This window comes from Arvicanthis niloticus, chromosome X, assembly GCF_011762505.2.
Source record: "Arvicanthis niloticus isolate mArvNil1 chromosome X, mArvNil1.pat.X, whole genome shotgun sequence".
Classification (NCBI taxonomy): Eukaryota; Metazoa; Chordata; class Mammalia; order Rodentia; family Muridae; genus Arvicanthis; species Arvicanthis niloticus.
The window spans coordinates 86,105,839-86,120,186 of NC_047679.1; the positions used below are offsets into that span (position 1 = coordinate 86,105,839).

At 36.8% G+C, this 14,348-nt stretch overlaps 1 protein-coding gene across 3 annotated transcripts in view; it reads left to right on the forward strand.

Moving 5' to 3' along the window:
* Tbc1d8b (TBC1 domain family member 8B) overlaps window positions 1-14,348 on the forward strand; it is a 70,739-nt gene that overhangs the window by 12,755 nt on the left and 43,636 nt on the right. For all 3 annotated transcript variants that reach the window (XM_034485774.2, XM_076918877.1, XM_076918878.1), the window contains exons 2-5: window positions 5,062-5,172; window positions 6,811-6,929; window positions 10,914-11,139; window positions 11,883-12,123. In XM_034485774.2, the coding sequence (XP_034341665.1) occupies window positions 5,062-5,172; window positions 6,811-6,929; window positions 10,914-11,139; window positions 11,883-12,123 (697 nt within the window). The remainder of the gene's footprint in view (window positions 1-5,061; window positions 5,173-6,810; window positions 6,930-10,913; window positions 11,140-11,882; window positions 12,124-14,348) is intronic.

Here is a 14,348-nt window from a genome sequence, read left to right on the forward strand (position 1 = left end):
GGGCAGATATAATCAGTCGACTATTCTGCATGTGTGTCCTCTTCAGGACAGTAGTTAGTCTGTAGATGGAAAGAGGCAATTCTTGCGTAGTGGCTGTCACCACACAACTGGCATAACTCCAAGGATGCTCAATTTCTTCTTAGAATCCACAACAGGAAGCTGTCAGGAGCAGACAGGTCTCTAATCAGAATGGACATTAATATATAAATTTTTGTTGCGTCAATTCTATGGACTTCTGACATTTTGAAAACCAACTATCCATGTAAGGTCACCTGAACTGTTGTCTGTTCACTCCTCTTGGCTATTTCTAAATAAAATATGGTTAACCTCCTAACAATTAACTCAAAGCCATGAATTTGCTATAGGCCCTTAACTCACAGTCTAACCATCTCAAATAAGTTAAAAAAGTTAAAGAAGGACTGGGTCTAAGCCTTGTATTCCTAAATGTGTTACACAGGTGCAATGCTTATGATAGTAACAATATTCATCTCACTTTTATATTAATAAGAAGCTCGTACCAATGAAAACCTTAAATTTGAAATCAAAGTAAATTTTGTACCATTTAAGAAATTATAACTTCATCTTAATAACAACTATACATATTTCTACCAGTAGGTTATGGCTATGCAATAAATCCTAGCTAATCCTCCCTGTTCCAACAAAACCACTACTTGTCCCTAGAAAGACAGCCCAACATTTACCACATTAGTCCCCAAGCTCAGGGAATAGGGGCGCTGACTCTTCTGTAACTTCTTCAGGCTGATTACGGGCGTTGAGATATTAGAAGAGGGGTGGGGGGAAGAGTAAGTTGATAATCCTCTGATGCTGTGTCTTCACTGAATCCAGATGGAATTCCAGGACATCGGAGGTTTGGGCAGGTCTGCTCTGTATACTTGATGAGTAGATACACCAAGGCTGTGTATTCTGCAATATACAATTCTCAGAACAAGTTTTAGTATCAGGGAAAAAAAGAAAAAAAAAATTCCCTCCTCCCCCCCCCCCGGGGGCTGACATTTTTTTTTAAAGATGTTGGTTCTAACAACTTTTCTTCCCCCACCCCCTTTTTAAAATTGGTTGTAATATTTACATTTCAGGTTTTATCCCCTAACCCCCCTTCCTCCCACCACCCAGAAACCCCCCATCCCATCCCCCTCCTCATGTTTCTATGAGGCAGTGACCGCACCTACCCCCCCAATTATCCCCTCCCCACCCTCACATTCCCCCTCACTCTGTGTTTATTTTTTTTAATGGGACCAAGAAACTCCTCTTCCACCTATGCCCGACAAGGCCATCCTCCCCTACATATACCTCTGGAGTCTTGGGTCCCTCCCTATGCACTCACAGTACTCTTAGAAGACTATCTGCATATGTTCAGCTCCTCTTTCTTTCATTCTTGACCAAATGTCCAACTTCTTACAGCTACTACTTTGATGATTAATCTTTCTTTGTACACTAAACTCCTCCGTTTCTTTCCTCACTAGTTGAAGCATAATCCTTTCCTCTGTCTCATTCCGGTTGTCTCTTATCCAGTACCTCCTCTTAAATAGTATCTGTCTAGATTTTCTAACCCTTGATTCTTCAATAAAATCTTCAATTCATACCTTACTTTTGTTTTCTTTTGCAGTAGTGAAGATCAAACTCTAGGGTCCCATGCATGCTAGCAACCACTCTGCCATCAACTATATCCCCGGCCTACTGCCTAACTTTTGACTGTATCAGATCTGTTTCTTTATAATCTACATGCTGCCATTGCAGAACTCTTTTTTTTTCTTTAGATCTTGCTTCATTTTCTTATGGAACTGATGAACTACCTGCCATATGGACTAGGAAAGCATGTCACTATACAATTTTGAATATGCTTAATTCAAGCCCACTACAGGGTGCTAGCCTAATTTGAAGCATGCCAATAGGTGAAACTTTGCCCCGTTTTATTATTTTTTTACTTTGTTTATTTGAAGAATTTTTCCTCTATTTTTGAGACTATAATTACATCATTTCCCCTTCTTTTTCCTCTTTCCATACCTTTCCATGTTTTCTTTCCAATTCGTGGGTTCTTTTTTCAATAACTGTTTTTATATATTCCTAGATATAACCTGCTCAGTTTGGAGAATGTTCTTTGTGTGTATGTTTTCCAGGCCTGCCTGAAACATTTGGCCTCAGGGTGTACTGGCGTCCTGTATACTTTCTTTTAAGATTTATGTATAGTATATATGATCATATTTTTTCCTCCTCCAACACCTCTCATCACTTCCCTACTCACCTAAGTCCACATGTCCTCTCTCTCTCTCTCTCTCTCTCTCTCTCTCTCTCTCTCTCTCTCTCTCTCTGTGTGTGTGTGTGTGTGTGTGTCTTTGTGTGTCTGTGTGTGTCTGTGTGTGTCTGTGTGTGTATGCGTGTGTGATATACAAAGGTCAAAACAAACAGGATTTTCGATTCATTTTCTTTTAAGTGCATGAATGTTTTTCCTGCACGTGTGTATATGCATGCCTGTGGACAGTTGTGAACCATATGGGTGCTTACTCCTCCGCAAGAACAAGAGCGTCTAACCACCAAGCCATCTCTCTAGCCCCCAGAAATCTTTATTGAGTGATTTTTTGCACTATCCTGACCCTTTATATCTTATCTTTGGTCTCTATCCACACTATGTTTTCTGCTGAGTCAATTTCCCTTTCTATCTTTTATTCTCTATTTTGCTTCCCTTCATGATTTTGATGACTTCCTATCCCATGTATGCCAGCATACTTATATTTTCATTCAAAGCTACTTTGAAATCTGAACTCATTTCAAGTGGGCAAAAATAGAAAAAGAACCAAAAGCCTGGTTTGTAGTTGTCTTTAATTTTTTTGAAATTATGTATGCTAAGTTAAAAAGAAATGTTCATAGAGCAAAAACATCACTCAGCCAGCCAATGCTTTTAAAAATAGAAAAGTAGATGTATATAGTTGAGCCATTCCATGACATAGTTATGGCCACACACTATGCCTCATTGTGCTTGGAGTTAAGATACAAATCCAGAGAGGTAAGTAACATAGTTTATTCTCAGACTTGCGTGTGTGTGTGTGTGTGTGTGTGTATGAGAAACTCTTAGAAAGTAGTGTAATAACCAACCTAATAACTAAATACTTAGTTATGCAGTATAGAATTGAAGTGTTATAAGTATCCAGAGAAGAGGGAAAACATTATTACTTGGCATTGCTATTAAAAATTTTTATAGGGAAGTGGGTGGATTAGCTGGACTGGGCTAGAAGACTTTTGTTAACGTTTCTCAGTAAAAAGATAATTGTTCAGCAAAGACCCTAAGGGAAAAATTAGCTAGCTATTTAAGAGAACAGAAACTTCTGTTCCAGGAAGTAGTAGGAAATATAATCAGATAATTACAAAGGAACTAATTGAGCGAGATCCTTGAATTCAAAATTGAGAAATTAGGAATTGTTGAAAAAAATCATTTTACCAAAACATTCTCAATAATGACAATTTCCCCCTTATTTAAATATTTAAAATGTTCTTATACAATACAAAATAACTAATATTGAATATTTCATAGTGTACTGAACATTGCTCTAAGTCTGCAGCTCTCAACCTGTCGGTTGCTGTTGAGACCCTCACTCTGCCTCAACACTTTGGGGCTAAGTGCTCTGGTCAAGAGAGAGAGTGGGGCTGGAAGGGCAAGAGACGCGAAGAATGGAGACAAGACAGGGTATGTGGTCAGGTCTTAATTCTCGCCCCGTCTCTCTCGTCCCGTCTCATCTTTATTCAAAGGAAATCTGGGGTATTTATCAATGCAAACAGGTGAAAACACTTTACCACGTGCACCATACGTGAGGTCACTAAACAGCAAAACAAGCTATGTGGGATAAACAATATATTTATCAGAGTGTGCTTCAGATGTTATAGGCTTTTGAAAACCAAGTCTTTCATCAGGGTATATGGTTCCAGATGGCTGCAAAGTTGATCTAGCCGCTTTCTACTAAAGTCGGCTCCCAACAGGTTGCAACTTTTTTAGGAGTTGAACAACCCTTTCACAGGGGTAGCATATCAGATATCCTGCTTATCAGTTATTTGTATTATAATTCATAGCAGTAGTAATTATAATTATGAAGTAGCGATGAAATAATTTTATGGCTGGGGGTCATCACAACATGAAGAGTTTACAGCATCAGGAAGGTTGAGAACTACTGCTTTAAGTAATAACTCATTTAATCTTTATGATACCCTTTGCGGTTGATTCTGTTTTGTCCGCCTTATTTTACAAAGGAGGATATAGAAATGGAAACTACTTTAACACGTTCAAATTGGCATAAATGACAAAGCCAGAATTCGGCTCATCTAGTTAGTCTCGGGTACTAATTCTACCTCCTTGTCTAATAACTACACAACCTTATTATAGAACTTTCTAAGTACCTCAAGGAAGAGATTTGGACAATTGAGCCTCACATATTTTTATTAAATTATCATTGTCCCAAACACCACTTATATTTATAAATGTTGGTTTTTCCATTTCAAATATATATTCTTTTTTGTCTGTGCTATGTTTGGGTAGGTATGAGCATGTATATGTGTGCGCATGTGCTTGGAGTGCAGAGGACAACTGTGGATGTTGTTCCTTAGGTGTCATCTTTCTTTTTTCTCTTTGAATCTTGGTTTTCCATTGGTCTGGAACTCACCAAGCTGACTAACCAGGGATCTCCAGGGACACAACTTGTCTCTGCCTCTCCAGTGCTGGAATTGCAAAGCAGGTGCCATCATTACTGGTATCTTTAATTTAGGTTCTGGGGATTGAACTCAGGTCCCTGATTGAATTATTTCCCTATCATTCGTGTATGTGTGTGTGTGTGTGTGTGTGTGTGTGTATGTGTGTGTGTATGTGTGTATGTGTGTGCGTGTGTGCGTGTGTATGTATGAATATTAGAAATTGTTGAAAAGAAAATGATACGTATGTATGTATGTATGTATAACAGCTCAAGTAGATTTTTTTAAAGGTCCATTAATTTGACTTATGAATTGATACTTATTTTATCTCTTGTAAAGTCTCTACTTTAACATTCTTTTCTATTGCAACAGGACTTTTGGTTGGGACTCTTGATTCCGTCTTAGACTCTACTGCTAAAGTAGCTCCATTTCGCATCCTACACCAGACACCAGATTCTCAAGTGTACTTGTCAATTGCATGTGGTAAGTATGCTTGTTTAGAAAGCCCAAAAGTAGAATCAAGATACAAGATAATCATATTAAAACTAATTGAGCTTCACATTCGAAATTGAAGAATTAATAATTACTGAAGTGAAAATACTTTTACTAAAACATTTTAACTAATAAAGATTTTAATTTTTAATTTTAATTTTAATTTGCATGCATTGGTGTTTTGTTGCATGCATGTCTGAGGGTGTCAGATCCCTGGAATAGGAGTTACAGGCAATTGTGAGCTGCCATGTGGGTACTGGGAATTGAACGCAGGTCCTCTAGAAGAGCAACCATTGCTCTTAATTGCTGAGCCATCTCTCCAGCCCCTATTTCTGGCCTTTTAAATATTGGATAACTTACTCCTTTTTTTCCAAAGAGTGTGTGTTTTTTAAAAAATGCACACGAATTTGTAGACGGTTCATATGTGTGAAGAGAGAACATACAATTACAATATTAGGATGTGTGGCTTTAAAAGAAATTCTCTAAATTTCCTTTAGCCATGCTGCTGAGTCTTTTCTCTTGGTCTTTTAAATCAGATTCCATCAGAACTAAATGCAGATAAGATTAAGAGAATTTTGTAATTTCAGCTCTAAAGCTGGTTAGCCAAAATTGTTTTAAAGAAATGCTCTTTCTACTCTAGAAGAGTTAAAGGTGACTATTCTTGCAAATGAAGTTGATTACATAAATTTAGCTCATATTCATAACATGACTAAAAGTCTAACTGGATTATAGAAAATAAACAGTTTTTCAGTGTCAATATAATTTTACTGTTGTCATCTATATATATCATAGAAACATTCTATGCAGTCAAGATTATTTGTTTTAATGAGATCTGTATAATCCATATCTCTAGGAAGATTTTTAATGATATTTGGTAATGAGAAGAATGGGGTTTGATAACAAAACTTTCTACAAGTAAAATCGAACCTAGAAATAATAATATTTAACGTGACCTTTAATAATAAGACAGCTAAAACTGATGCAGTAGGTCTTATGGTTTACTATTGCCACAAGGTTCCTTACTTCTATTGTGAAATTTCTGTCAGTTTATTAGGCTTTTCTATGAATGGTCTGATTGTTTCCAAAGGTTTCTTATGTTTTGTGACCATAGTAAAAAGTCTTCATTTGTACAGCAATGAAAAAAACCATCACGTGCTTGCTATTTTCAGCCATGAAGAATTTAGACACAATGCTAGTAGTTATATTTGAGGACCAATGGGTAAAATGTGTGTGTGTGTGTGTGTGTGTGTGTGTGTGCGTGTATGTGTGTGTGCATATGTGCATGTGCTTGTGTGTTTGTGTGTGTATGTTTACATACTTATTTTAAGGTAATGATTACTTTCTGGGTCCTAATTACTCTTATCTTTATAATTTTGTATTTTTTCTCATGAGCTATAATTGCTTTTTCTCACTTCATTAAATATTACATTTTTCATTTATAATAACTATAGCTCTACTGTTCATGCTTATAACTCAGGTGGAATAGAGAATAAGTGTAATATCTTAGATTTTATATAGCAATGATTTGTGAAAGTGACAAAATTCTTTTATTTCTTCTTAAACTAAATTTAAGTATCAAGTTTATTAATGAGTTTTCCTTGAATCTTTCTCTTCTATACTATAAATCAGGAGCCAACAGAGAAGAAATAACAAAACACTGGGACTGGTTGGAACAAAATATCATGAAAACTTTATCTGTGTTTGATTCAAATGAAGATATTACTAATTTTGTACAAGGCAAAATAAGAGTAAGTGGAATGGATGAGTAAAAAAGAAGATATATGTATTCACAGAGGAATAGTTATGGGAATTATACCATTTTCAAAAGATGTATAGATTTGAAGATAATTTTGTTAAGCAAAGTAAGCTAAATTCAAAGTCAAGTATCCCATGTTTCTTTCATATACAGAATTTAAATTCTATACACACACACATACACACAGGCATGTACACAAACACAGAGGCACACACACAGGCACACATACACGTACACTCTCAAAAGTGAAGGACAAGACTACATGAAGGAAGGAAGGGAACTAAGGGGAACAGAGAAAGAAATGAGAATAAAATGAAAGACAAATACTGCATGTTTCCTTCATACACAGATTTGAATGTATGTTAATATCTAGACTATAGGAGCAAAAAGACAAATGTCACATGTTTCTTATGCACAAATACAAATATATATTAAAATTTACATTGTATATGATATTGAAATTAAGAATAAGAAAGGGTCTGTGGGAGTAGAGTAATGGGGGACAAGACAGTTATAGAGCTGAATTATGAGCAAAGTACAGTCATATACATGTATAGGAATGTCATAATGAAACCTAGTATTTTATATCTTTTTTAAACACTAAGAATTTATGGAAATCAACTCAACTTCAGTTTTCTCATTGCTTAGATAGTTGGTATAAGTTCTAAAGGCTCCAAATAAAATATACACGACTCCAAAAAGGAAGGTGTATGGATGTATTCTGTAAATGGAGTACTAAAATCTTCAGCCCTCTTATATAAAGATTGGAAGTGACATGCAAGGTCATTCATTTACTGGCACTTTTCAGGACTTTCAGAAGCATATGCATGAATGCCAGGATTAGTGCTTCAGCAATTTGTACAATGGTTGGATTTTGGTGCTCTTGTGAATATTCCTGTTGGTATTTTCATTTCACTATCTCTTAAATTAGATTGTAAACAAAGCTTTTGTTCATTTAGATGATGTTTGATTCCTACATTTGTGATAGTTTCTTTTTTTAATTGGATATTTTATTTATTTAGATTTTAGATGTTATCCCCTTTCCTCATTTCCTGCCCCCCCCCATAAAACTTCTATCCCATCCCTCCTCCACCTTTTTGCTTTTATACCATTTTAATTACATACAAGTAATAAGGTCAGTTCTGGGTTGAAGAACCAGCAATACAATAGATGCAAATAGTCAAGGAAGATACAAGACAATAAACACAAATAGACAAAGAAGAAACAAGGCAATAAAGTTCTGTGATCATTCCTTAGATCACTATTTCTAAGGGCTTATCAGGAAGACCTAAATATCTAGGACTTCCCTTCCTAGCCCAAAGTCATTTTCATGCCTGAAGCCTACTTCTTTGTTCTAGCCTAATATTTAGATTCCTGCCTGAAATTACTTCTTTGTTCTAGCGTAATGTCAGAGTCTTGCCTGAAGCCCATTTCTTTGTATTTGGCTGACGTCAGATTCCTGCCAAGCAGCCCATTTCCTTGTCCTTGGCCAATGTCAGATTCCTGCCAAGCAACCCCAAAAGCTCTCCACATCTTCCCCTTTTTAATTTCATAAACAAGACTGAGCCTATCTTAGGTCATTCTGACAAGAATGCCTTCCTTACCTGTTGTGAAATATGCATTATCCAAAGCAATGCATTTGTGTCTTAGGTTGGTAAGGTTCTGTGCAGAATCTTACCCATCCTTGGCTTGCCAGGGTGTTAAGTTAATAACTTTGTCTGGGGGTCCATTTTCAGGTTCAAGCCATGTACTTTGGCTGCCAACATGTTGATGTTGTTAAAGACAAGCTTTCACATGATGGGCAGGAATAAAAGTATTCCCAGGACAAAAAGGGCTAGCATGATCAAGCTATATATGCCATTCTTGAAGCTTTACCAAAATAGAAATACTGACCTCAGGCCATGGGTAATTTTATCAGCAGTATCTATCTCATCAACGTTCAGCAGAGCAGCATTCTTGAAATTCATAATCTCACCATCCAAAGTTAAAACATCCAGAGAGGTGTTAGAATTATGCCAAATACCCTGCAAGTGTCTTTAAACTTTTTTCTAATTATAATGACTATCATTGTAAGTTTTACAAGTAGCACAACTCCACTGGTATTTGGCATGACACTCAAGATAGCTCCTTACTCTTAAACTCTGAACCTCCTTCCAATAATTTGAATAGGATAAAGAACATAAATCCATTCTTCCAAATGCCTATCTAAATCCTCTTGTATACTCAATACATTAGTAACATTTTTTTTTGCTAAATGATTAACTTATTGTGTCAAAGCAATTTCAGAAGCAGTGGTGCTAGCAATTAATGTAATTAAAGCTGTTATACCAGCAACAGTCAAGCCCACTACCTTCTTGTTTCTGCTTAAAGCCTAACTCACTTTTTCCAGTACTTGCAAGCTTTTTTCAGAAAACTAGGTTCTGTGATACTCAGGGCAATAAGACAAAAGCTGGTTGTTAGACCTCCATAACAGACATGCCAGGTTTCAACAAACTAACACAATTAGAAAGTATACAATCAATGTAACTTATAATAAATACTGTAGAAGAAACAAAAGTAATTTTAACTTGACAATTAAAAGAGACTTAACACATGCACTAACACTTGTTTGAAATCCAGATCCTGTCCCAACTTTATCTCTTGCTAATATAACATCATAGATAACTGCAGCTAACTTCCAAATATGTCTCTGAAAATGTCCAGAACCAGACTTCCAAATGAAGACTGTTATTGCCAATATTGGATTGATTTCTAGACCTAGTGATTGAGTCCGAATAACTGGTCACATTTAAGAAAAATATAGGGTTTCTGTGTTTGTGTGAGGGGGGGATGGGGAAATGGGATAACATCTGCAATGTAAATAAAATATCCAATAAAAAAGGAAAAAGAAAAGAAAAATACAAGTGTCAATATAACTTATCTTTTTGATTCTCTGTCCCACAAGATCTAAAAACTTGAGGCAAGGCAGCTTGTCCCATCTGGGATATAGGCAAGCAAAGGTGGATCAGGAACATATGTCCAATACAGCTTCCCAGTCACCATTGTCAGGGCACTCAGCAAGCTCACAGGTCAGTATCATACTTTGTCCCAACATCAACATGTCTCACCAATCACTCTGGCAGCCACCATGCTCCTTCAGCATCCTGCAGACAAAACAAGTACGGAGACAAAGTATGGAGCAGAAACTGGAGATCCACACCTGAGTATCCATCCCATGTGCAGTCACCAAATCAGACAGTGTTATGGATGCCAGGAAGTGCATGCCAACAGGATCCTGATATAGCTGTCTCCTGAGAGGCTCTGCCAGAGCCTGACATATAGAGAGAGGTGGATGCTCACAGCTAACCATTGAACTGATCATGGGTTCCCAATGGAAGAGTTAGAGAGAAGACTGAAGGAGCTGAAGGGGTTTGCAGCCCCATGGGGAGAGCAACAATACCAACCAACCAGAGCTCCCAGGGTCTAAAGCACCAGCCTGGGAGCACATAGGGAGGGACCCATGGCCCCAGCTGTATATGTAGGGGAGGATGGCCTTGTCAGGCATAGGTGGGAGAGGAGGTCCTTGGTCCAGTGAAGGCTGGATGGCCCAGTGGGGGAATTCCAGGGCAAGGAGGCAAGAATGGGTGTATGGATAGGGGCATACCCTCATAGAAGTAGGTGGAGGGGTATAGGATAAGGGGTATGGGGGAGAATGGAGAAAAGGGATAACATCTGAAAGGTAAATAAATAAAATATCCGATAAAAACCACAGAAAATGGTACTGGTCATTGTGATAGTTTCTTATGAAGAGCAAAAATGTTAGTACAAAAATAACAATGTGATCATCTCTATCCTAAGAGGAGTATGCATATGCATATATATACGCAACCTATGTATCCATATAGGTCTATTTGATCAACTATATGAAACTAAATATGAAAAAGATTTTTGTTGATAGGTGATGATAAATTTTCAGAAAGTATTTTTTCTCTTCTAGGGATTAATTGCTGAAGAGGGAAAACATTCTTTTGCTAAAGAAGATGATCCTGAGAAATTTCGAGAAGCCCTTTTGAAATTTGAAAAATCTTTTGGTTTACCAGAGCAAGAAAAACTAGTAACTTATTATTCCTGCAGTTATTGGAAAGGACGGGTTCCTTGTCAGGGTTGGCTCTATCTAAGTACCAACTTTCTGAGCTTCTATTCTTTCTTGCTAGGATCAGAAAGTAAGTTTTTATTGTTTATCATGGCTTTTGATTTTCTGACTGTCCTCTTGACTCAGTGGTGTTAGGTTGTTGATATAGTAATGGGATTGATATTAATAGTAATTAAATTATACACATATCAAAAAGGTTTCAACAACAGAAAGAATCCTTTTTAGTCTCTTTATGTAATACAGGGAACAATTAAAATGTGTATAAAAAATCTTCGACATTATGATTAGCAGATGAATTTTAAATGACAATCATCTATTATTAGAAGTTATCTACCTATTTGCTTTAATGTGTATTTTAATTCTTGTCTTAAACATACAACATAAACTAGTAGCCATTGTACCTCATGAGCTACATCTTATTTTGCAGCCACAAAGAATCCAGTGGTACTACTTATAGCATATATATAGCTTTTCCATTGATGGTTGTATGATTAGATAATTATATATAAAGAAACAGATTTAAACATATCAAAATCATTTTCCAATTCTTTAAAATGATATCTGTTCCAAGTATTGGATATCTAGCTCAGTAGTAGAGCGCATGTGTAGTATGCATAAGGCCTTGGGTTCAAGCCTAATAACATTCAAAACAAAACAAGAACATATATCTATTTTTAGAATCACTGACTACTATATATTTATGACTGCTTCAAAAAATACTGTGGCATTTTGCCAGTGGTCGGTCGTGATAAAGTAACTGAATTACAAACGTAAGTCAATATTGAGAATTTAATTACACTTTTTTATTTGCAGTTAAACTCATTATCTCCTGGGATGCAATCTCAAAACTTGAAAAGACTTCAACTGTTATACTAACAGAGAGTATTCACGTATGTTCTCAAGGAGAGAATCACTATTTTTCAATGTTTTTGCACATTAATGAGACATATCTTCTTATGGAACAACTCGCAAACTATGCTGTAAAGAGACTTTTTGATAAGGAAACATTTGATAATGACCCAGTCCTCGATGATCCTCTACAGATTACCAAGAGGTATTCAATTATTAATCTTTACTTCTCTTTTAATTTATTATTTTAGGGGTTATAGGGGAGTCATGCATTCCAAGGCATGGGTACAGAGCTTGCAGAAGTCAGTTTTTTTTCCTTCTATAGTGTAAGGATTCTGGCAACTCAGATCCTCAGGCTTGGAAGCAAGCACCTTTACCTTCTGAGCCACGTCACTTACATTTTAAAGTATTTTTTTGGCTGTAAGAGTCATATAATACTGATTAACATTAAAAGTTAACTGTTCTTTATTATATGATAATTTTGCTCTGGGGTTGATCGTCGATGTATATATTTGTAAGTTTATTTGAATATACTTCAGAACTGTTCCTCCATGAAATTTTATTCTAAGAGATAATGTAAGTTAGGTTTGGAAATTATTCTTAATTTAAATAGGATTTGTATTAGAGTATGTCTTAGAGTTTCTGTTGCTGCAATGACACACCATGATCAAAGAAACTTGGGGAGAAAGGGGTTTATTTGACGTACACTTCCATATCACTCGTCATCATCAAAGGAAGTCAGGACAGGAAATCTCCAACAGGGCAGGAACCTGGAGGCAGGAGCTGATGCAGTTGTTGAAGAATGCTGCTTACTGGCTTGCTCAGCCCGCTTTCTTACAGCACCCAGGACCACCTGCTGAGATATGGGATCACCCACAGTGGGCAGGGATCTCTCCCATCAACCACCAGTTAAGAAAATGCCTTACAGGGTTACATACACACCAGTCTTACAGAGGCATTTTTTCGTTTGAGGCCCCCTCTTCTCTGATGATTCAGCTTGTGTCAAGTTGACATAAAAGTAGCCAGTACAGAGTAAATGCATTTTCATAAATGCATAGAGTTTAATATGATTAGGTAACTCTAAATTTGTCTATTTGTAGTCTAGATAATTTTAATTCTAGAGTGGCTAAGCATATTTTTAACCAATTTAGTGATACTATAGCATTTTTATGTAGAGACAGCTTAATAGAGCCAGTGGAGCATAGGCTTTAGTTTGAGACTGGAGAAATCTCTTGAAGTTACCATTACTCAGGGCTTCTGTTTCCTTCTCTATCATTCTACCTCTGTGGAGCCTTATTAGGAAGGAGGGAAATGTGTGGTGGTTAAAAAGAACTACTATGTAAGTACTAATCATTATTAGTGCCTACATCAGAAGTATCTGACTAGGTGGGAGTGGAGATATGTGTAGATAATTCCAGCTCTTGGAAGGCTGAGGCAGGAGGATCATTAATTAGTTCTAGTGCAGCCTGGCCTACATACACAAGGAGACCTTGTTTTCAGGGAGGGAAAAAACCAATATCTGACTGATTGTTGTTCATCATTATATTCCGTTTGCTGAAACTGAACAGAGCCTTTCATTCTGCTCAACACTTAAACAGTTGACTGAAAGGATCTTGCCAACGGGGAGGAGGAAAGGAAGGGCTCCAGAAATAGCTAGTGCAAGCTGCTTTTGGCAAGGAAGATGAGGATATAGACTGGGAAAGTTTAAGAGAGACCTAATCCAGAGTCCTGTGGCTAGACTAGACTGAGAGATATGGAGGCTTGTTGTATACTGCCTAGCCCTGATCCTGGAGTCATTTCTCAAACAGTCTTAAACTATTCCTAAAATTCAGATGTGTAAAGATTACTTTGAGAGTCTGTTTTTCTAGAAATTAGAATAATGGGGTGAATTTTTACACTTTATTATCAAAGTTACATCTCTATATGATTTATGAATGGAACTATTTCAGGAAGAATTTAAAGCTCAGAGATGGCTCAGAAGGTAAGAGCACTGTCTGCTCTTCCAGAGGACCAGGCTTCCATTCCCAGCAGCCACACAGTGGTTAACAGCTGCCTGTAACTCCTGTTCCAGAGGATCTGACATGCCTTGGCCTCCTCAAACACTTGCATGCACATGGTCCACATAAGGTCATACAGGTACACTCACATAAATAAAAGCAATTTAAAAATTCACTTTTTAGTACATTATTGCAGGCATTTGCTTGAATTACAAGTATAATAACTGCTGAGAAAGGGAGTAGTCATCTCCAGGGCTAAGCTCCTACTTGGTTAATTAAAACCAAGTGGCTAGCCCTAAAATCATGTGTATACAAGCAACACTAAACAGATTCAGCAAGTTGTATTTATGTATTTATCCGTACATTTACCCATTGACTCATACAAACATATACATATATATAATAATGAAAGGGAAAGGGGCCATTAATTTGA